At 47.6% G+C, this 21,189-nt stretch overlaps 1 protein-coding gene across 10 annotated transcripts in view; it reads right to left on the bottom strand.

Moving 5' to 3' along the window:
- ZRANB3 (zinc finger RANBP2-type containing 3) overlaps window positions 1-21,189 on the bottom strand; it is an 894,936-nt gene that overhangs the window by 195,422 nt on the left and 678,325 nt on the right. For all 10 annotated transcript variants that reach the window (XM_063933768.1, XM_063933769.1, XM_063933776.1 and 7 more), the window contains 3 exons: window positions 19,220-19,339; window positions 13,693-13,872; window positions 4,108-4,260 (listed from right to left, as the gene is read on the bottom strand). In XM_063933768.1, the coding sequence (XP_063789838.1) occupies window positions 4,108-4,260; window positions 13,693-13,872; window positions 19,220-19,339 (453 nt within the window). The remainder of the gene's footprint in view (window positions 1-4,107; window positions 4,261-13,692; window positions 13,873-19,219; window positions 19,340-21,189) is intronic.

Below are 21,189 nucleotides of genomic sequence, written 5' to 3'. Positions count from 1 at the left end.
TGTATGCCGAATCTGCGGCCCACTAACAGATGGGCAGTCTGCAACCACCACAGGAGAGACAACCTTGTTCTCGGTGACAGTGTTATCCGCTGATGCATGTGCAGATGCGATCCGGACCATTTGTCCAGCAGATCCCACTGAAATGTTCGTGCATGGAATCTGCCGAATGGAATCGCTTCGTACGAAGCCACCATCTTTCCCAGGACTCTTGTGTATTGATGTACTGACACAGTTCCTGGTTTTAGGAGGTTCTTGACAAGTTCGGATAACTCCCTTGCTTTCTCTTCCGGGAGAAATACCTTTTTCTGAACCGTGTCCAGAATCATGCCCAGGAACAGCAGATGTGTTGTCGGGGTCAATTGAGATTTTGGAAGATTTAGAATCCACCCGTGTTGCTGAAGCACTACTTGTGTTAGCGCTACACCGACTTCCAGCTGTTCTCTGGACTTTGCCCTTATCAGGAGATCGTCCAAGTAAGGGATAATTAATACGCCTTTTCTTCGTAGAAGAACCATCATTTCGGTCATTACCTTGGTAAAGACCCGAGGGGCCGTGGACAACCCAAACGGCAGCGTTTGAAACTGATAATGACAGTCTTGTATCACGAACCTGAGATACCCTTGGTGTGAGGGGTAAATCGGGACATGTAGATAAGCATCTTTTATGTCCAAGGACACCATGAAGTCTCCTTCTTCCAGATTCGCTATCACTGCTCTGAGTGACTCCATCTTGAACTTGAATTTCTTTATGTACAGGTTCAAGGATTTCAGATTTAGAATAGGCCTTACCGAACCGTCCGGTTTCGGTACCACAAATAGTGTGGAATAATACCCCTTTCCCTGTTGTAGGAGGGGTACCTTGACTATCACCTGCTGAGAATACAGCTTGTGAATGGCTTCCAAAACCGACGTCCTTTCTGAGGGAGACGTTGGTAAAGCAGACTTTAGGAACCGGCGAGGGGGAGACCTTTCGAACTCCAGCATGTAACCCTGAGATACTATCTGCAGGACCCACGGGTCCAATTGTGAGTGAACCCATTGATTGCTGAAAATCTTGAGTCGACCCCCCACCGTTCCTGAGTCCGCTTGTAAAGCCCCAGCGTCATGCTGATGGCTTTGTAGAAGCCGGGGCGGGCTTCTGTTCCTGGGCAGGGGCTGCTTGCTGCCCTTTCTTACCCTTTCCTCTGCCTCGCGGCAGATAAGACTGTCCTTTTGGTCGCTTTTTATAGGAGCGAAAGGACTGCGGCTGAAAAGACGGTGTCTTTTTCTGTTGGGAGGGGGTCTGAGGTAAAAAAGTGGATTTGCCGGCAGTTGCCGTGGCCACCAGGTCCGAAAGACCGACCCCAAACAATTCCTCTCCTTTATATGGCAATACTTCCATATGCCTCTTGGAATCCGCATCACCTGACCACTGTCGCGTCCATAAACTTCTTCTGGCAGATATGGACATCGCGCTTACTCTTGATGCTAGAGTACAAACATCCCTCTGAGCATCTCGCATATAAAGGAAAGCATCCTTTAATTGCTCTAGAGTCAATAAAATACTGTCCCTATCCAGGGTATCAATATTTTCAGTCAGAGAATCCAACCACACTACCCCAGCACTGCACATCCAGGCTGAGGCTATTGCCGGTCGCAGTATAACACCAGTATGTGTGTATATACTCTTCAGTGTAGTTTCCAGCCTCCTATCTGCTGGATCCTTGAGGGCGGCCGTATCAGGAGACGGCAACGCCACTTGCTTTGATAAACGTGTGAGCGCCTTATCCACCCTAGGGGGTGATTCCCAGCGCGCCCTAACCTCTGGTGGGAAAGGGTATAATGCCAATAACTTCTTGGAAATTAGCAGTTTTCTATCGGGGTTAACCCACGCTTCATCACACACGTCATTCAATTCCTCTGATTCTGGAAAAAATACAGGTAGTTTTTTCACCCCCCACATAATACCCCTTTTTGAGGTACCAGCAGTATCAGAGATCTGCAAAGCCTCCTTCATTGCCGTGATCATATAACGTGTGGCCATATTGGAAAATACGTTTGTTTCTTCACCGTCGACACTAGATTCATCTGTGTCGGTACCCGTGTCGACTGACTGAGGTAAAGGACGTTTTACAGCCCCTGACGGTGTCTGAGACGCCTGAACCGGTACTAACTGGTTTGCCGGGCGTCTTATTTCGTCAACTGACTTTTGTAATGTGCTGACATTATCACGTAATTCCATAACTAAAGCCATCCATTCCGGTGTCGACTCCCTAGGGGGTGACATTACCATCATCGGCAATTGCTCTGCCTCCACACCAACATCGTCCTCATACATGTCGACACACACGTACCGACACACAGCAGCCACACAGGGAATGCTCTAATCGAAGACAGGACCCCCTAGCCCTTTGGGGAGACAGAGGGAGAGTTTGCCAGCACACACCAAAAGCGCTATAAATGTATATAAACAACCCTAGAAGGTGTTGTTTACTATATATGCGCTCTTAATATATAAATATCGCCAATTTATGCCCCCCTTCTCTTTGTTACCCTGTTTCTGTAGTGCAGTGCAGGGGAGAGACCTGGGAGCCTTCCTCACCAGCGGAGCTGAGCAGGAAAATGGCGCTGAGTGCTGAGGAGAATAAGCTCCGCCCCTTTTTCGGCGGGCTTTTCCCCGGTTTTTAAGAAACTGGCCTGGGTTAAAATACATACATATAGCCTTAATGGCTATATGTGATGTATTTATTTTGCCACTAAAGGTAATTATATTGCTGCCCAGGGCGCCCCCAGCAGCGCCCTGCACCCTCCGTGACTGCGTCAGTGAGCCGTGTGACAACAATGGCGCACAGCTGCCGTGCTGTGCGCTACCTTCAAGAAGACTGAGGAGTCTTCTGCCGCCTGCTTTCCGGACCTCCGTTCTGCCGTCTCTTCAGCGTCTGTAAGGGGGATCGGCGGCGCGGCTCCGGGACGAACCCCAGGCTGACCTGTGTTCCGACTCCCTCTGGAGCTAAGTGTCCAGTAGCCTAAGACTCCAATCCATCCTGCACGCAGGTGAGTTGGAAATCTCTCCCCTAAGTCCCTCGATGCAGTGATCCTGTTGCCAGCAGGAATCACTGAGATTGAAACCTAAAAAAAAAAACTTTTCTAAACAGCTCTTTAGGAGAGCCACCTAGATTGCACCCTCTCGGACGGGCACAAAAACCTAACTGAGGCTTGGAGGAGGGTCATAGGGGGAGGAGCCAGTACGCACCATGTGACCTAAAAGCTTTTTTAGATGTGCCCTGTCTCCTGCGGAGCCCGCTAATCCCCATGGTCCTGACGGAGTCCCAGCATCCACTAGGACGTTAGAGAAATGTGATGATTAGTGGGCTGCATCTAGCAGTGAACGCACCTCCACGGCCAATTGCCCGACATTTATCCAGTTCTTTCACAGGGGAGTAATGGGAAAAAAGTTTCCTCCTCTGTGAAGTAACGCAGATATCACGGTCATACACTGTGAAATATCATACAGGGTATGGCCACGATATTTGATGGTTTCAGCTTGTCCCATAAAATGTTTGTTGGTCTGACAGTGTATTCCCAGCATTACACAATATATTGTCTTACGTGAGAGATGAGAGACAACAGTGACAAAACTCTCAGCGTACTGATTTAGGACCAACATTTAAGTCGCAGACATCATCAACTCTTGGAAATTTTGGACCAAAGTGATTATTCCTTGACCTTCAGAAAGAGAAGCAGGCTGTTCTGTACTTTCAAATATTAGACCAGATCATGCACGTCATATAGTAGTAGGTCTCGAACTTCATAGCACTAACATACTTTACATTGGCATCCTATATGTTGCGGTTTGTAGTTACCAGCAGTTACTGAGAATGTATCTCTTCTCCGGACATAACCATCAAGAACTATCTTTATGCAGACCTTCAGTTTTGAACTGAAATATTTCTATAACAGATGGAATTTCACACATTAAAAGTAACTCAGCACTATTCTCAAAAGCTTTCAGTCTAATTCTAGAGCAAACAGCCAAAGAGGAGGCTAGTAATTAGCCCATATTTATGTCATAGGTAGAAAAAAAAACTTTTGGATTAACAGATGATAATATGGAATTTCGGCTTCTTACATGAGTGAATAGCAGTTGGTCTTTCATGTCATCGAGATCTTCATTAGGGGTCCAAGATTCAGCAAAGCTCAAGAAATCCCATTTTTCCTTATCATCTTCTTCAGCCTGGATTTTTTCCTTCTTGCCGTTGAGCGTGCTACCTGTTACATTAGCCTGATGGCAGAGGAACATACATTAGAAAGACACCGAGTTTTATCGACCCTTGGCAACTTTTATTAAATATATCGTTTTTTTTTAATTTCTAAATTCACTTTGTGCAATGCTTCACCAAGCATTAAAACCATCAACTACACAGTCATTTTCAGCTGTTGTCCAAAACAGTCCTGATTCCAAATAACATCTTTGCACTGTATCCAGAGCTGAAATAAAGGAGGGGCACAGTGGGCAGGCCCCCCTCTCTTAAGGCCCCCCATACTTTAGTCAAAGCTGCTCTGCAAGCTGGAGAAGAGAGAGGTGGATTCCAAGCAGGAGGTGAAACTACATGGCACTGTGCTAGGAGAAGCATAGGGGGGTGGAAGTTGCTGCAGAAGCAGGTCCCCGAGTGATGAGCGCTGTCCAGAAGCCAGCCTACAGGGTAAGAGGGACTCATGGAGTTGGCGCTGTCCATATGTATATATGTGCATATATGTGTAACTATGTATTTGTGTGTATCTGCATGTAAGTATGTATAGTGCATAAATGTGTGACTATGTATGTGTATACATGTGTGACTGCTTATATATGTATGTGTATACCTTAGTGACTTTATGTGGGTGGGTGAGTGTGTGTGTGTGTGTGTGTGTGTGTGTGTGTGTGTATCACTGTATATATGTATGTGTATGACTGTGTGTGTGAAACTGTATGTATGTATGCATGCATGTGTATAAGTATGTAACTGTATATGGGGTATATTCAATTGCAGTCAAAAGTTACCGTCTGTCGGAAAGACGGCAGTTTTCTACTTCTTTAGGTCGGAAGGAGTTCCGACCTATTCAATATACCCCAAAATTATCCGATAAGTCGGGAATTCCGACTTGACGGAAAGTACGTGGATCGGCGGGATAGTCGCCGATCCACGTGCTTCTGTCGGAAATGGGGCCAAATCTGACAGGTTTTGGCCCCCTTTCCGACCATATCAATCTGACTTTAAAAAAAGTCAGATTGAGATAAGGGAGCTGAGAGGAGGAGACAGGGACAGCAGCGGCTACAGCAGCGTTAGCAGGAGGATCGGGCACCGCCGCCACTCACGGCAGTGTCCAATTGGCTCCAGCAGGCGAGGTCCCACTTGCTGGAGATGGGTGGACGTTGCCACATCCTCCTGCTACAGCGTCACACTGCTGTAGCCGCTGCTCTCCCCGTCTCCTCCTCCTCAGCTCCCTCATCTCAATACGACTTTTTTAAAGTCGGATTGAGATGGTCAGGAACGGCCTAATCTGGCCTGTCATTAAATAGCCTTTGTCGGATCCATTCCGACAAATGCATGAATGAATATACCCCCATATGTGTATATGTGTGGGTTGCAGTGTCCTGCAAGGAGGAATGTTATGGGAGGGACCCTCTTACTTGCTATGGCGCGATGCAGGGAGCAGCTCAGCAGCTGTGGAAGTGACGTACACACACCCTGCTTGACATGAAATGGAAGGGAAGGGGGGGGGGAGAGATGTGTGACCATGCCCCTTTTATGTACACATCAAAGGACTGCCCACAACAACCCAAACTCAGTGTCCCAAAAGTTACTTTTAAGGACCCTCTAGTCTTAACAGCCCCAGCCACCCTCCAAGCCTTAATCCAGCGTAGATAGATAGATAGAGCAAAAGTAAAGGGATTATGTATAAAAAGGAGAATTATGGTAAGAACTTACCTTTGTAAAATCTTTTTCTGCGAGGTACACTAGGTTCCACAGTGATAACATCAGGGGGGGTAGAGTTGGATCTTGATCCAAGGCACCAACAGGCTAAAAGCTTTGACTGTTCCCAAGATGCACAGTGCCGCCTCCTCTATAACCCCGCCTCCGTGCACAGGAGCTCCGTTTTGTTAACCAGTCCAATGCAGTAGCAGGTAAAAGAAACGACAACTGTTAGTAGCCACTTACACCACATTCTCACGACAGGAGAAGGTATCAGCGGCTAATGCCATACAAACCCAAAGACGCTAAGTGCGTCAGAGTGGGCGCCCTGTGGAACCAAGTGTACCTCACAGAAAGAGATTTAACAATGGTAAGTTCTTACTATAAATCTCCTTTTCTGCAGCGGGGTACACTGGGGTTCCACAGGGATAACATCAGGGATGTCCTAAAGCAGTTCCTCATGGGAGGGGACGCACTGTAGCGGGCACAAAAACCCGGCGTCCAAAGGAGGCATCCTGGGAGGCAGAAGTATCGAAGGCATAGAACCTTATGAACGTGTTCACTGAGGACCACGTAGCCGCCTTGCATAATTGTTCAAGGGTTGCACCACGGCGGGCCGCTCAAGAAGGTCCAACAGACCGAGTAGAATGGGCATTGATGGCAGCAGGAGCTGTAAGGCCAGCTTGTACATAAGCATGTGCAATCACCATTCTAATCCATCTGGCCAAGGTCTGCTTGGTAGCAGGCCAGCCACGTTTGTAAAAACCAAAAAGGACAAAGAGAGAATCAGATCTCCGAAGAGAAGCTGTCCTCTTAACATAAATACGGAGAACACGTACCACATCCAAAGAACACTCTTTGGAGGATGAACCTGGAGAGGTAAAGGCCGGAACCATAATCTCTTGGTTAAGGTGGAAAGATAACACCACCTTAGGGAGATAACCAGGGTGAGTTCTAAGAACCGCACAGTCACGGTGAAATCAGAAAGGGTGACTGACAGGACAAGGCACCCAAGTCTGAAACCCGTCTAGCAGATGCAATAGCCAGCAGAAACAAGACCTTAAGAGTAAGCCATTTAAGGTCTACAGACTGAAGAGGCTCAAACGGAGACTCTTGTAAGGCATCCAGAACAACCGACAAATCCCAAGGAGCCACAGACGGGACATAGGGAGGTTGAATCCGTAAAACACCCTGAGTGAAGGTATGAACATCAGGCAGAGTCGCAATTTTTCTCTGAAACCATATCGACAAGGCAGAAATATGAACCTCGAGGGAGGCCAGACGAAGGCCTAAGTCCAGGACCTGTTGCAGAAAAGCCAAGAGTTTGGCTGTACTGAACTTGTATGCATCATAATTATTAGTTGCACACCAAGCAAAATAAGAATCCTGGTAGACACAAGGGCCCTGAACGAGTAGGTCTGGGCGCTGCGGAAGCAGAAGAGGACGCTCTATTGATAGACCGTGCATGTCTGAGAACCAATGCCGTCTGGGCCACGCTGGAGCGATTAGAAGTAGTATTCCTCCTTCTTGCTTGAATTTCCTTATCACCCTGCGCAGAAGTGACACCGGAGGGAACACGTACGGCAGCCGAAAGTTCCATGGAATTGTCGCGTCGAGATGCCATCAGGTCTACATCTGGTAGACCCCACTGTTCCACGAGGAGCTGAAAGACCTCCCGATGAAGGCTTCACTCTCCGGCGTGTACGTCCTGACGACTGAGGAAGTCCGCTTCCCAGTTTAGGACCCCCGGAATGAACGCTGCCGATATGGCAGGCAGATGGCGTTCCGCCCATTGAAGAAGCTTTGACACTTCCATCAGTGCTTTGCGGCTTCGGATGCCGCCTTGTTGATTTATATACGCCACCGTGGTGGTGTTGTCTGACTGTACCTGAACAGGCATGTTATGTACTAGAAGCAGGGCTAGTGTCAACGCATTGAACACTGCCCGCAATTCCAGAATGTTTATCGGAAGGAGAGATACCTACCTGGTCCACCGACCTTGAAGAGAGTGTTGCTGCAACCCCGCAGACTGGCATCCGTTGTCAGAAGGACCCAGTTGGAGATCCAGAATGGACACCCCTGCTCAGTTGATGGTCCTGCAGCCACCAAGTCAGTGACAGACGGACCTCCGGAGTCAAGGATATCATGTGAGACATGATCCGGTGAGGCAGGCCGTCCCACTCGGGGAGAATTTACCTCTGCAGAGGGTGGGAATGAAATTGAGCGTACTCCACCATGTCGAAAGCTGACACCATGAGGCCTAGTATTTGCATCGCCGAATGAATTGACACACGTGGGCGAGAGAGGAAGCATCTTATCTCATCCTGAAGATTCAAGACCTTCTCCTGTGACAAAAACAACCGCTGGTTGTGGGTGTTCAATAGTGCTCCCAGGTGCACCATGCTCTGAGCAGGAACCAGGGAAGACTGCTTCCAGTTGATGAGCCACCCGTGGGCTTGTAGGAATTGGACCATCAGTTCCAGGTGACGAAGGAGAACCTCTGGGGAGATAGCCAGGATCAACAAGTCGTCCAGATACGGCAGGATCCTGATACCCCGACAGCGGAGAAGGGCCGTCATGACCTTGGTGAAAACTCGAGCCGAGATCCGACCAAAAGGCAAGGCCTGGAATTGAAAATGTTGATTGCCAACAGCAAACCGCAGGTGTTGCTGATGCGACACTGCAATAGGTATATGCAGGTAAGCATCCTGTATATCCAGGGATACCATGTAGTACTTGGGCTCCAGGGCAAGAACAATAAAGCGAAGAGTTTCCATACGAAATTTTAAAACTTTCACAAATTTGTTCAGAGATTTGAGGTTGAGAATGGGCCGAGAAGATCCATTCGGTTTCGGAAATGGGAATAGCGTTGAATAGTACCCCCTGCCTCTCTGAGCCAGAAGCACCGGCACTACCGCTCCCGTATCCAGGAGGGATTGTACCACAAGATGGAGAGTTTTTGCTTTTACCGGATACGAAGGGATGTTTGTTGAGCAAAACTGGCGAGGTGGACGTTTCTTGAAAGAGATGGCGTATCCGTGAATGATGACTTCCCTTACCCAGGCGTCCGAAGTGGTCTGTAACCATATCTGAGAAAACTGTAGAAGTCGGCCTCCCACCCTGGGATCCCCCAGAGGGAGGCCCGCCCCATCATGCAGCAGGCTTGTCTGTTTTGGCAGCAGGCTGACAGGCAGCCCAGGCACATTTAGGTTTGGGCTTAGTGGATTTAGAAGTGCGAGTCTGTTTTGGGTACGCCTGACCCTTTGCTTTACCGGTAGGTCAAAAGGAATGAAAGAAAGTACTCTTAGCCTTTGGGCCCGAAGGAGAAGTACTGGGCAGACATGCAGTCTTAGCAGACGCTAAGTCAGCGACAATCTTGTTGAGATCTTCCCCAAAAAGAATGTTTCCATTAAAAGGGATGACCTCCAAGGTCTTTTTCGAGTCCAGATCTACCGACCAGGACCGCAACCAGAGGATCCGGCGAGCCAGAATAGACGTGGTAGGCGCTTTGACCGCTAGGATACCTGCATCCGATGTCGCCTCTTGAATATAATGAGAGGCTGTAACAATGTATGAAAGACACTGTTTTGCATTATCAGGAAAAATAGACGGTAGTTCCGCTTCTACTTCCTGAACCCAGGCCTCTATAGCTTTAGCAGCCCAAGAGGCCGCAATAGTAGGCCTATGCACAGCTCCAGCCAGAGTGTAAATGGACTTCAAGCAACCCTCCACACGCTTATCCGTCGGTTCCTTCAGAGAGGTGACGGTAGTGACAGGCAGAGCAGATGATAAAACCAGACGTGCGACCTGCGAGTCCACCGGCAGCGGTGTTTCCCAATTTTTACTTAACCCTGCAGCGAGGGGATAACGAGCCAGCATCTTCTTAGACAGAGAGAATGTCTTACCTGGATATTCCCAGGATTCCTGACATATGTCAACTAAATGGTCAGAATGTGGTAAAACTAACTTAGTAACCTTCTGACGTTTAAACTTATCTGGTTTCTTAGAGGGAGCCGGTGGTTCTTCGTCATCATCAATTTGAAGAATCAGCCTTATAGCTTCTAAGAGGTCAGGAACATCCACTTGGGTCACGGATTCCCCATCAGAATCATCTGCATCAGTGTCTGAGGGATCAGTATATGCGCCATCTTCATCAGATGAAGTATCTGTAACATGAGTGGATTGTGAGGACGTAAGGGCCCGCTTAGATGACCCTTTTGTCCTAGGCGGGCGAGGGTTAGGATTTTGCTTGGCCATAGACTGATTTAATTGCTGTAACTGAGAGGACAGAGTATCTGCCCATGGCAGATTAACAGCAGGGACGATATGTGGCTGAAATGGCACAAGAAGTCACATAGGGGGCGCAAGTCTAGTTACCATTGTAGTCAGTAAATTAGTAAACGTAGCCCACGGTGGGTCAGTAGTTGCCCTCGTTGTAGTAGACTGACTGAGGGGTACAAAGCCCCCAGGCACCTGAACCCTCAAGCTGCAATATTTTCCTCAGAGACATCCGTGGCAAGAGCACTGCAGGACGCAGGGTCAGCAACAGAACCCTCACCCTGATGAGCTGACATTGGGGGTCATTCAGAGTTGATCGCTCGCTGCAAATTTTCGAGCGATCAGGTAAAAAAGGGTAAAACTGCGCATGCGTATGCACCGCAATGCGCAGGCACGTCGTACGGATACAAAGAGGATTGGTGCTGGGTGATGGATTTAGCGAAGATTCCATTCACACAGCCGAACGCAAGATGATTGACAGAAATAGGGCGTTTATGGGTGTCAACTGACCGTTTTCTGGGAGTGTTTGGGAAAACTCAGGCGTGTCCAGGCGTTTGCAGGACGGGTGTCTGACGTCAATTTCGGCACCAAAAAGACTGAAGAGATCGCAATGGCTGAGAATGTCCAGAGCTACTCTGAAACTGCACAAAATGTTTTTGCTGCGCTCGGCTGCAAAGGCGTTCGCACATATGAAAAGCGAAAATACACTCCCCCGTTGGCGGCGACTATGCGTTTACATGGTTGCTAAAAGTAGCTAGCAAGCGATCAACTCGGAATGACCCCCATTATAGGAAAGCTTTACCTTAGGATGGAATAGTACAGTATAAGCAGACGGAATACCTAACAAAAAGCCCCACGGATCGTGAGACTACAGGCAGAGCGCACACAGAGGATTTAAGAGGTATATGGTGACTGTAATACACAGAGAAAATACCAACAGAGTATATCCTGTGATAAACACTATATTATATGAACACCCTGACGCACTTAGACTTCCCCCTCAGGGTACAGAATATAGGGATAGCAGTATATGTGAGATACACGGAATGGAAATTACACAGCAGCTATTGGCACACACACAGTCACATGAACAATGCAGAAATGATCACAAATAACAATAAAACTGCACTGCACTAGCAACAATTTAGTAAACACACTACTAAGTAAAGCTAATTAGGTATATAGATATATCAATGCACAGTAAAGACTGGATTATATCACAGAGTACTTGTACTAAATATCCCTATAGTTATGCACTTGTTCTTAACTAACACTGTCTAAAGGGGTGGTCTTCTGTATGCCGGCGGTCGGGCTCCCGGCGCTCAGTATACCGGCGCCGGGAGCCCGATAGCCGGCATACCGACACTTATTTTCCCTCGTGGGGGTCCACGACCCCCATAGAGGGAGAATAAAATAGTGTGGCGTGCTTAGCGCGCCACCGTGCCCGTAGCGTGGCGAGCCCGCAAGGGGCTCATTTGCGCTCGCCACGCTGACTGTAAGCCGGCGGTCGGGCTCCCGGCGCCGGGAGCCCGACCGCCGGCCAGCCGTAGTGAACCCGTCTAAAGATATGTAGAATACTTAAGTGTCCTGTAAATGCACAACACTGATGATGCAGGTGGCTTTACAGAGGAGGCATTGCCCAGCAGTCCCAGATCAGCGCAGCTGTGCGTAATGGCGCCCAAACGCTGACAGGGAAAGAGAGAGAGATGCAGCCCAAGGGCGGGAACATTAGCAGTAAATGGTGCCCTGGGGCTGGGGGAGGGGCTACAGGTCAGAGCCAGATCCCCTTGCTGGACTTCACCACCAGGTACTGCAGGCCTTATGGAAACGGATTAATGCTACAATCCGACCTGTACCCTTGCCCTGGTGGTCTAGTGGGGTCCCTGCACGGCCACAGTGTCCACGCCAGCGCGCGATCTGCCTCTCATAGACCGCGCCGGATCGCGGTTTGCAGCAGGTCCCGCCGGAGGACCCTCTTACCTCCTCCTTGCAGCGGCCATGCGATCCAGGAGAGCAGCGGCTGTGTGTGTGTGCGCCCTATATAAGAACCGGAGCCCTCCGCTGTAATTACCTGGCAACCAGGGCGCGGGAGTGTACAGCGCCGCTGGGAGGTGAGGGAGCTGCAGCATGATGTGTCAGAATGACAGATAGCACTTTTAAGTGCCTATGTTGCGACTCTTGAAGTCTTCTTTCTTCAAATGAAAGCTCTTTTCAGGGCTGTCCATCACAGCCCTCCCTGTTGTCAGCTTGCACTGCAGGCACTGACTTACAAACTGAGCTCCTGTGCATGGCGGCGGGGTTATAGAGGAGGCGGTGCTGTGCATCTTGGGAACAGTGAAAGCTTTTAGCCTGTTGGTGCCTCGGATCAAGATCCAACTCTACACCCCCTGATGTTATCCCTGTGGAACCCCAGTGTACCCCGCTGCAGAAGCACAATTATAGTAACCAGAATGTAGAACGTTTCCCTGCCTTCACTCTTTCACTTGGCAAAGGAAGCATAACAGAAACTACCAGTGACATTATTTAATAAAAACATAGAAAAATTTGAGATCGACTGAAGAATGAGTTTTGTCTTAATGTTCTCCCTGTAACATTGAAATAAACTTTACATACCAAGAGTACTTGCCATGACTACTTAAAGCGTGATACGCAAATCGCTAAAAGCTGTGCCATTGCATATGTTGCTGCTATCAGGGCAGTTCATTTATTTATTGATCATAGTCAGTGACATGGGATGGGAAATGGGCTTTCACACAAAGAAAAAAATAATTATATATATATATATATTTGTTTTTGTTTTTATTTTGTAGAACCAGATTTCTCTGATATTCAAGGAAAGATAAAACAGAAAAGCTTGAACCCCTATAAAAAGCAGAGCACAGACCAGTACAGAAATGTGTGCTATATAAGAATGTAATGTATTGGAAATGAGCTGAGAGAATAGAAAGATTTTCCGTTTGTACAGAGAGCAAACCCAGTTATTGCTACATTCATGTCATCAATGTTAGATAACACGTTGTGGGAAATTTCTAGCTTCCTGAGTAAAAAAAATAAAACACCTGACACCTGTTAGAGTGTTTTGCTTTTTTTTTTTTTTTTTTTAACATGTGCAGGAATGTAACTCTGGTATATTGGGCCTCCCTTCTGCAAGTGCGCCCCTCCGCCCCATTGTCTTGCTTTTGTTGAATGACAGAGCCACCAAATTAATTGAAGCAGCCAGAGGAGCCGGAGTGGGTGTGAAGCTAGGAGAAGATGACAACTTGTGTGTGACTCAGTCTTCATTAAAACTGAGGGATTTTCAGAATGTTATTTTCTTTTTATTTTTAAGATTAATCAATCTAAGGGGAGTGTGCAAGATGAAAACCATGATATTTTTTTTTAGATTTTGACCTTGCAACACAGATAGAAAGAAAAGCTGAGCTTAAGCAGTTTTATTCTGTGGGAAGGTAATGAAAATACACACAATTGTACACGTCTCCTACCTTTCTGTTCAGCATCCCCCACATCAGCGTATCCAGGGTGCCTTTGGCGATCAGGTAATGAATGTGCACAGAACTGCTTTGTCCAATACGATGGGCTCGATCCTCTGCTTGCTTTATATGTCCGGGGTCCCAGTACAGCTCAGCAAACACAACATGTGTGGCAGCTGTGAGTGTCAGCCCCTAAACCAAGGAAATAAACAAACAAATAAATAATTAGGGTAATCTCAGATAGACTACACAGGGCTGATAAGTAAAACTTTGAGGCTAGATATATGCATTAATTAAAAAAATAAGCAATGCCACTATGTGACATTAATGTACATCAAATGTTATCTATAACTAAGAAAACTAATATAAATGAAATAATCGAACAGCTTATGCTCAATATTTCATCATGCTTTCTTGCAACCCTCTACAGCAAGCGGTCATGTCAGGAGGGAGGTACTTCTCAGAGCAGACACAGAATGACTGACAGCTTGACTGACTTGCTTTGCAAAAAAATAAGATTTTAAACCTACCGGTAAATCTTTTTATCTTAGTCCGTAGAGGATGCTGGGACTCCGTAAGGACCATGGGGATAGACGGGCTCCGCAGGAGACATGGGCACTTTAAGAAAGACTTTGGATCTGGGTGTGCACTGGCTCCTCCCTCTATGCCCCTCCTCCAGACCTCAGGTAGAGAAACTGTGCCCAGAGGAGACGGACAGTACGAGGAAAGGATTTTTGTTAATCCAAGGGCAAGATTCATACCAGCCACACCAATCACACCATATAACTTGTGATATACTAACCAGTTAATAGTATGAAAACAACATAGCATCAGTCCAAGACCGATGAAACTATAACATAACCCTTATGTAAGCAAAACTATATACAAGTCTTGCAGAAGAAGTCCGCACTTGGGACGGGCGCCCAGCATCCTCTACGGACTACGAGAAAAAGATTTACCGGTAGGTTTAAAATCTTATTTTCTCTAACGTCCTAGAGGATGCTGGGACTCCGTAAGGACCATGGGGTTTATACCAAAGCTCCCAAACGGGCGAGAGAGTGTGGATGACTCTGCAGCACCGATTGAGTAAACAGGAGGTCCTCCTCAGCCAGGGTATCACACTTATAGAACTTTGCAAAGGCGTTTGACCCCGACCAAGTAGCAGCTCGGCACAGCTGTAGTGCTGAGACCCATCAGGCAGCCGCCCAAGATGAGCCCACCTTCCTAGTGGAATGGGCCTTAATCGATTTTGGTAACGGCAATCCTGCCGTAGAATGCGCCTGCTGAATCGTGTTACAGATCCAGCGAGCAATAGTCTGCTTTGAAGCAGGGCCGCCAACGTTGTTGGCTGCATACAGGACAAACATTGCTTCTGTTTTTCTGATCCTAGCCGTTCTGGCCACGTCAATTTTCAAAGCCCTGACCACATCAAGGGACTCGGAATCCTCCAAGTCACGTGTAGCCACAGGTACGACAATAGGTTGGTTCATATGAAAGGATGAGACCACCTTAGGTAGGAATTGAGGACGGGTCCGCAATTCCGCTCTATCCATATGGAAAACCAGATAGGGGCTTTTATGTGACAAAGCCGCTATTTCCGAAACTCACCTAGCCGAAGCCAAGGCTAACAACATGACCACCTTCCAAGTGAGATATTTCAACTCCACTGTTCTAAGTGGTTCAAACCAATGTGACTTAAGGAAACTTAACACCACTTTAAGGTCCCAAGGCGCCACCGGAGGTACAAAAGGAGGCTGAATATGCAGTACTCCCTTCACAAAAGTCTGTACTTCTGCTCCCCCACCTCAGAGGTTCGCGTCCGTGGTCACTAGGATCCGATCCTGAATGCCGAAACTGCGGCCCTCTAGCAGGTGAGCACTCTGCAGCCACCACAGGAGAGATACCCTGGCCCTGGGGGACAGGGTGATCCGCTGATGCATTTGCAGATGTGACCCGGACCATTTGTCCAATAGGTCCCATTGGAAAGTCCTTGCATGGAACCTGCCGAAGGGAATGGCTTCGTACGTCGCCACCATTTTTTCCAGGACTTGAGTGCAATGATGCACTGACACTTGTTTTGGCTTCAACAGGTTCTTGACTAGAGTCATGAGTTCCTGAGCTTTTTCTATCGGAAGAAAAACCCTTTTCTGGTCTGTATCCAGAATCATGCCCAAGAAGGTCAGACGAGTCGTAGGAACCAACTGTGACATCGGGATATTGAGAATCCAGCCGTGTTTCTGTAACACCTTCAGTGAAAGTGACACGCTGTTCAACAACTGCTCTTTTGATCTCGCCCTTATTAGGAGATCGTCCAAGTATGGGATAATTGTGACTCCTTGCTTGCGTAGGAGCACCATCATTTCCGCCAATTACCCTGAAATTGGTAATGACAATACTGTACCGTAATTCTCAGGTACGCCTGATGGGGTGGATAAATGGGAACATGAAGGTATGCAGCCTTTATGTCTAGATACACCATAAAATCCCCCCGTTCCAGGCTGGCGATGATCGCTCTGAGCGATTTCACCTTGAATTTGAACCTTTTCAAGTATAGGTTCAGAGATTTTAATTTTAAAATAGGTCTGACCGAACCGTCCGGTTTCGGGACTACAGCCAAGGTTGAGTAATATCCCCTTCCTTGTTGAAGGAGGGGAACCTTGAGCACCACCTGTTGGAGATACAATGTGTGAATTGTATTTAATATTATCTCCCTTTCTGGGGGAGAAGCCGGTAGGGCCGATAAGGAAAACCGGAGAGGAGGCACCTTGTCGAATTCCAGCTTGTAACCCTGAGAAACAATTTCTATTGCCCAGGGATCCACCTGTGAGTGAACTCAGATGTGGCTGAAGAGTCGAAGACGTGCTCCCACTGGGGCGGACTCCCTTAGCGGAGCCCCAGCGTCATGCGGTGGATTTAGTAGAGGCCGGGGAGGTCTTCTGTTCCTGGGAACTAGCTGTGCCCTGTGCCCTTACCTCTGGTAAGAAAGGACGCTCCTCGGACTTTCTTGTTTTTCTGCGAACCGAAAGGACTGCATTTGATAATGTCGTGCTTTCTTAGGCTGTGAGGGAATATAAGGTAAAAGTTCAGATTTACCAGTTATAGCTGTGGAGACCAGGTCCGAGAGCCTTCTCCACCCAATTCCTCACCCTTGTAAGGTAAAACCTCCATATGCCTCTTTTAGTCGGCATCACCTGTCCATTGCATGTTCCACAGGACATGTCTAGCAGAAATCGACATAGCGTTGACTCTTGAACCCAGTAGACCAATGTCTCTTTGATCATGTCTTATATATAAGACAGCATCTTTTATATATCCTAGGGTCAATAACATGGTATCCTTATCTAGGGTTTCAATCTCCGCTGATAAGGTATCTGTCCACGCTGCTACAGCGCTATAAACCCCTGCCGACACAATCGCCGGTCTAAGTAGTGTACCAGAATGTGTGTAAATGGACTTCAAAGTACTTTTCTGCATGCTATCTGCAGGATCCCTGAGGGTAGCTGTATCTTGGTATGTCAGCGCTACCTTTTGGGTAAACGTGTCAACGCCTTGTCCACCTTAGGGGAGGATTCCCATCGTATCCTGGCCCTAGCAGGGAAAGGATACGCCATGAGAATTCTTTTGGGAAACTGCAGTTTCTTGTCTGGAGATTCCCGCTCTTTTTCACACAATTCATTTGGTTCATGAGAGGGGGGAAATGTTATGTCATCTTTCTTCCCCTTAAACATGTGTACCCTCGTGTCAGGGACAGATGGGTCATCAATGATATGCAAAACATCTTTTATTACAATAATCATATATTGAATACTTTTCTGCCAGTTTTGGCTGTAACTTTGCATCATCGTAGTCGACACTGGAGTCAGACTCCGTGTCGGTATCAGTGTCTATTATTTTGGATAGTGGGCGTTTTGAGACTCTGAAGGTCCCTGCGACATAGGGACAGGCATGGGTAGATTCCCTGTCTATTCTCTAATCTTTTGTGCAATAAATTTACCTCAGCACTTAATTCCACATACCCAGTCAGGTGTCGGCGTTGTCGACGGAGACACCACACACACACACATTTGCTCCATCTCCTCCTTAGAAGAGCCTTTTACCTCAGACATGTCGACACACACGTACCGACACACCACACACTCAGGGAAAACTCTTATCTGAAGACAGTTCCCCCACAAGGCCCTTTGGAGAGACAGAGAGAGAGAGTATGCCAGCACACACCCAGCGCTAATACCCCAGGAAAAACACACAATGTGTTTACCCAGTAGCGCTGTAATACTATTATTTGCTGCCAATTATGTGCCCCCCCTCCTCTCTGAAACCCCCTTTCACTGTGGATAAGCAGGGGAGAGTCCGGGGAGCTTCCTCTCAGCTGTGCTGTGGAGAAAATGGCGCTGGTGAGTGCTGAGGGAGAAGCCCTGCCCCCTCGGCGGCGGGCTTCTGTCCCGCTTAAATATAATAAAAACTGGCGGGGGCTCTTTATATATACAGTGCCTAGCTGTATATATATATCTTTTGCCAGAAATTAGGTTTATATTGCTGCCCAGGGCGCCCCCCCTGCGCCCTGCACCCTTACAGTGACTGCCGTGTGTGAGGTGTGTGGGAGCAATGGCGCACAGCTGCACTGCTGTGCGTTACCTCAGTGAAGATCATGAAGTCTTCTGCCGCCTCTGAAGTCTTCTTTTTCTTCTCATACTCACCCGGCTTCTATCTTCCGGCTCTGTGAGGAGGACGGCGGCGTGGCTCCGGGACGAACTCCAGGGTGAGACCTGTGTTCTGACTCCCTCTGAAGCTAATGGTGTCCAGTAGCCTAAGAAGCAGAGCCTTGAAACTCACAGAAGTAGGTCTGCTTCTCTCCCCTCAGTCCCTCGATGCAGGGAGTCTGTTTTAGTTATTTATATAAAAACTTAGCAGATTTGCTGTGGATCCTGCAGCGCTTTTCAGTCGCTCTGCTGATCGACAAGAAAGGGGCGTATCTGGGTGTTAACGGAGCGTTTTCCGGGAGTGTGCTAAAAAACGCAGGCGTGTCAGGGAAAAACGCAGTAGTGTCTGGAGAAACGGGGGAGCGGCTGGCTGAACGCAGGGCGTGTTTGTGACATCAAACCAGGAACTAAATGGACTGAGCTGATCGCAATCTGTGAGTAGGTCTGGAGCTACTCAGAAACTGCAAAGAATTATTTAGTAGCAGCTCTGCTAATCCTTCGTTCGCTATTCTGCTAAACTAAGATACTCTCCCAGAGGGCGGCGGCCTAGCGTGTGCAATGCTGCTAAAAGCAGCTAGCGAGCGAACAACTCGGAATGAGGGCCATTGTCCTAAAGATGTGGGAGGCATGGAATGGAATGGCGTGAACCATGTACGTATATTACCTTCATGGTTCATGCTTGTATGACCAACAAATTACTTTTTTTTAAGTCACTTACAATTGCAGCCTACAATATTTTGAAAATGGTGAATCAAAGGCATAATCTCCTATCAAAGAATGCAAATGCTGAAAAGTCAAAAACTAGATTTATTTATTTTTTTTGTTGCATTTTTGCTTACCTGGCCAGCAGCCTGGATGCTAAGAACAGCCACACGGGTGTCAGGGTCACTCTGAAACTGATGGACAAGGTGAATTCGCTCTGCAGATGGAACGCTACCGTCTATCCGGATGTAACGGGCCTGTAATCAGATTGTGATCAGCATCAGATTATGCAAATCTTTTCATATAGCATACTCTGTTTAAATAATCTGCATATGGAGTGATTTAGCTACAGATAAAAACATATAGGTAACTTAAAAGTTACAGAAATTGTGCTGTGCCGTTATCTGTATGAATTATACTGGTAGCATGCAGTGTGCACAACTTTTCGCAGAGGAAGCAGATCAATACATATAATAAGGTTAAACACAAAGAAGTTACACACTGAAGATACGTTAGAAGACACGTTAAAGAAAAAGCTACCTGTCATGCAGAGCTTACAATTTAAGGTGGTTATTAATTAAACTGTCACTAGTATTTTATTGACTGCCGCTCTCTGACACGGTGCAGCACTGAGCTATTAATGGGCTAAAATCACCTCCAATTAAGGATTCAGCATCTCCCCTGAGGACATCTCTCACAGTTTTTAGTACATATAAATGCAGAGAAAGCTGCCCTGCATAATTAAAGTGCCCCTGCAGACATTAGCATCAGCCATCTTGTGTGCTGAACAAGTATTCATAAGAATGCAGCCATTTTAATAGCAAGGATTAAAATACAAAAAGAGAAAGCATTCTACAGCTCTGAAACCTTCATGAAGGACTTTCCAGATGTATGTTATATTTTATAAATAAATAAAATATAATTTATATATATATATCTCCTATATAATAGCCCAGATATATGACTCTGTGTCTGTGTGCCTAACGCTGGGCGTGGCTAGGAGCTCTCATTGGGTTAGCAGCAGGTCTTTCACAACCAGTCCACAGCTGATTGGGTGAGAAACGCCCTCCCACACAGGTTACATCCAATGGAAGGATCTGCTCTTTGGCTGCTGTGTGTTCCCAGACCAGGATTAACACACCCAAAAATAGCCCCACTGCATCTGCAGCAGCATACCCGCCAACAATTTACACCAAAAAATCAGTACAAATTCGAAAAGGGTGCGTGGCAACGGGTAAAGTGCTGTGGCCAAGCCCCTTTTCCAGTACTTTCAATGGGAGTTTGGAGAGCCAAAAATCGGTACAGACCATAAAAAAAAAGGCACTGTACCTGGCAAAAAGGTACAGCTGGAGGGTATGCAACTGCATCTGCAGCAAGTCTCTGTGCTGTAGATAGGGAACAACAAAAATACTTATACTGGAGCGTCCTATGTGGGTCATTCCGACCAGTTTGCACGCTGCACTTTTTCGCAGCCGTGCAAACGGGTCAGAACTGCGCTTGAGCGGTAATGCGCAGGTGCGTCGCTGCCAAGTGACGAGAATAACAAATAATAACAAATAAAGCGTTTGCAGTGGCAAACGCAAGAAGATTGACAGGAAGAGGCCGGCCGGAGGCGTCAACTGACCGTTTTCAGGGAGTGTCCTTCCGAACGCAAGCGTGCCCAGCCGTTTCCAGGGAGGAATCCTGACGTCAGCTCCCTCCTGGATGATCGCAGTAGGTAACTCCTGAGCTGTGCAGAGACTGCAAAAACTTTTGTTTGTGCAGCTCTCTGCACAAGCATTTGCAGCCCTGCACAGCGATTAGCCCCTCCCCTGTAGGCGGCGGCTACCTGATCACAGCAGTGCTAAAAGTAGCCTGCTAGCGATCAGGTCGGAATGACCCCCTATGTCCTGCTGCCAGTCCACCTGCCCCCTCCGGCATCAATAATCCCCACTACCTAGCTGCGGCGCAGGTGGAACAAAAGCTGCTGCGGACACCGGCACAGATGTGTACGAAAGCGGCGCAGCGGAAGGCTTTCAGAGCCCTTCCTGCACCACATACTCTCTGAGCCCCGGAGCCTCCTCTGTGCATGATGTCACAAAAGTGCCTCCCAGCCACAGCCGCGCCC

Source organism: Pseudophryne corroboree, chromosome 7 (genome assembly GCF_028390025.1).
Source record: "Pseudophryne corroboree isolate aPseCor3 chromosome 7, aPseCor3.hap2, whole genome shotgun sequence".
Classification (NCBI taxonomy): domain Eukaryota; kingdom Metazoa; phylum Chordata; class Amphibia; order Anura; family Myobatrachidae; genus Pseudophryne; species Pseudophryne corroboree.
This window is presented reverse-complemented; position numbering and strand designations above follow the sequence as displayed.